This window comes from Myotis davidii, unplaced genomic scaffold (genome assembly GCF_000327345.1).
Source record: "Myotis davidii unplaced genomic scaffold, ASM32734v1 scaffold109, whole genome shotgun sequence".
NCBI lineage: Eukaryota > Metazoa > Chordata > Mammalia > Chiroptera > Vespertilionidae > Myotis > Myotis davidii.
This window is the reverse complement of record NW_006300368.1, coordinates 1321126-1324006: the sequence shown is the minus strand read 5'-3', so window position 1 is coordinate 1324006 and position 2881 is coordinate 1321126. Positions and strand designations below refer to the sequence as shown.

Sequence of the window (2881 nt, the reverse complement as noted above, 5' to 3'; positions counted from 1 at the left end):
AGAGGAAGGAAGAGGGAGAGAGAGATAGAAACATCAATGATGAGAGAGAATCATTGATTGGCTGCCTCTTGCATATCCCCGACTGGGGATTGAGCCCGCAACGTAGGCATGTGCCCTTGGCTGGAATCAAACCTGGGGACCTTCAGTCCACAGGCCGACGCTCTATCCACTGAGCCAAACTGGCTAGGGCGAGAGTTTATTCTTTTGCCCCATCCTGTGCATGGCCCTCGCTCTCACCCTGAGCCTGGATGTGATAGTGGGAACATTATATTTGTTGCAGCCTAGGTGTGCAGGGCAGGGCCTGAATCTCCCTCTAATAAGACCTAGAACAGGCAAGGAGTCAAGGGTGGACCCTACCTCCCAGGCCCTTGCCCTGGCCTCTTACTCACCTCCAGGATCTGGCGGAGTTTGTCAGACGACTTAATGGACATTGAGGCTGCAATGACGGCATTCAGTTGCTGGGGATGGGATGGAGGAGGCAAGGTAAATTGGGGCTGTGTGTGTGTGGTGGGGGCAAGCCCACAGAAGGTTCAAGTACTCCCAAATGTCCTCCTGGAGCCCAGGCTGGGGGAGGCCCTCACCCCATCCTCACCCCAGGCCACACCCACACCACTCTGCCTGCCCCGCCCACACCGGCATGAGCAGCTGGACGGTGTCGGGGAAGTTGCCCATGAAGGTTAGCGCGGCCATGCGCTCCTGCAGGCGCGGGATGCGGCTGAAGCGCAGCATGAACTGGTCCTCCTCTGACAGCTCCTCCACCGGCCGCTGCTCCCGCTCGAAGCGGGCGATGAGGGTGCGCTCATACTCCGTGGGCAGGAAGCGGGTCAGCAGCTCCAGGAAGTCCAGGCTAAGGGCCTGGAGGTCGTACCTGGAGGCAGAGGGGTAGGCATTGCTCCATACCCACCAGTTCTCAAGAGCAGGATATCCCCTCCCCTTCCTTGATTGAGTAAATGAACTTCAGTATTTCCTATTTGCCAACAGCTTCGGGGAACAAGAGGTAGAAGTCAAGGTGGCAGCTGGAAAGCCCGGGGTCCGCATCAAACATGGCAGATGTCCAGCTGTAAGTGCCTGAGCCTGGGTGCCCATAGCTGGGCAAGGAGGCGGAGGGGGTGCTGGGAGAAGTGGGGGGAATGGGAGCATCTCAATCTGGCAGGAACTCACAGTATGGCCTCAGTTTCTCCATCTGAAAATGGGAACAAGGTTCGCCCCCACTGCCTGACTAGGGTTGATATGAAGCGTGGTGGGCTCTACCCCATAGTTGGGGCTCTTTCACTGGGGTCTGCCTAAGCACTGGCCTGGCAGAGGGGCTGGGATGCCCTCAAACCCCAGGCAGAGGTACTCACGTCTCGATGGCCTGGCAGATGCGGTCCGCTCCCACGTTGCCCTTGCGCAGGGTAATGGCCAGGTTCTTGGCCCGGTTGGCCTCAATGAGTGTAGATTTGGTGGGGGCCTTCTGGGCTGCCTTACCCTTGAGAGCATTGAGGTCCAGGCTGGGACCTTGGGACTTCGTCTTGAACTGCTCCTCAAAGTCACTCATGTCCAGTTCCTGAGGGCACAGGGAGAGGAGGTGGGGCCGGGTGGGCTGGGGTCTCATGCATTCCTGGCTGAGCACCGTGCTCATTGCTTGAGCCCCTCTCCAGCCCTGACCTGGCCACTGGCAGAGAAAGAAGCCAGTAATTCAGCTTGACCACAGGCCCTGATGGGGGACACAGGGGAAGCTCGGGGAGCACTGAGGAGAAGGAGGAGCAGTACCCAACCCAGGGGACCCAGACTCCAAGAAGTTAGAGATGAAGGAAGAGCTGAATTGGCCAGGGGGGAAGAGGGAAAGGAAGGGATTCCAGGCATGAGGAACAGCTTGAGCAATGGCCTGGAGACCAGAGAACACAAGCCTTTGGGAAAACTGGAAGTGGACCCGGCCGGCATGGCTCCGTGGTTGAGCATCAACCTATGAACCAGGAGGTTGCAGGTTCGATTCCCAATCAGGACACATGCCCGGTTGTGGTTGTGGGCTTGATCCCCAGTAAGGGGCGTGCAGGAGGCAGCCTATTAATGATTCTCTCTCATCACTGATGTTTCCATCTCTCTCACCCTCGCCCTTCCTCTCTGAAATCAACAAAAATATTAATAATTTAAAAAAAAAACACTGAAAGTGGATTGGAAGGACTGAAGCCCTGGTTGTTGGTGGGAAGGTGGTGGAGAGGGGTCTCAAAAGAGGGGAGAGAGGCCAGACTGGGGGGCGGGCTGTGCCCTTCTTCAGGGACGGGAGGGAACGCCTCCGGGGAGTAAGGAGGCACTGCCTACTAGAGTCACGAACCCAGTTTGCTGAATGCCCATCCCTGGGCCTCCACGTCCTCATCTGTAAAACGGGGTGGAGGTGACCACTCCTAGTGCCCAGCATGATCCGGGCAAGTCCCTTCCTTCTCTGGTGCCCACACCGGCAGCCAGCGAGGCCACACTCACCTGCAGCACCTTCTCATCATTGAGCTCAGTGAAGACAGTACCCGTGATCTGGCTGGGTTTCAGGGCTACCCAGTTTAAGAGGGGCATTCTGAACTTGGTCTGGATGGGTTTCTTGGCCTTCACTCCTGGGACAGGGAGGGAATGGTGAGTACGGGGGGCCATGGAGGGCGGGGTGGCTGGAGGGAGCCAGGGTGCGGCGAGGCCTGACAGGGCGGGCAGGAGGTAGTAGGAGAGGCGCTTGGAGGACACGGAGGCCAAGGTCCCACCCTCCGCTGCCCCAGCCCGGGGTGGTCCACTTACCTGGGCCCATCTCTGGGCCCGGCTCCCCAAGGGCACCAGAGAGACCTCCGGGAGGCGGCGGGGGCGGCGGAGGCACCAGCCCAGCTGGGCCCGGAGGCGGCGGCGGCGGCGGCGGCGGGGG

The 2881-nt window shown here is 59.3% G+C and overlaps 1 protein-coding gene across 1 annotated transcript in view; it reads right to left on the bottom strand.

Moving 5' to 3' along the window:
* FMNL1 (formin like 1) overlaps positions 1-2881 on the bottom strand; it is a 17089-nt gene that overhangs the window by 3242 nt on the left and 10966 nt on the right. Inside the window, exons 14-18 of the mRNA XM_006776914.2 lie at positions 2761-2879; positions 2461-2585; positions 1344-1546; positions 634-868; positions 390-458 (exon numbers count right to left, since the gene is read on the bottom strand). Coding sequence (XP_006776977.1) covers positions 390-458; positions 634-868; positions 1344-1546; positions 2461-2585; positions 2761-2879 — 751 coding nt within the window. The remainder of the gene's footprint in view (positions 1-389; positions 459-633; positions 869-1343; positions 1547-2460; positions 2586-2760; positions 2880-2881) is intronic.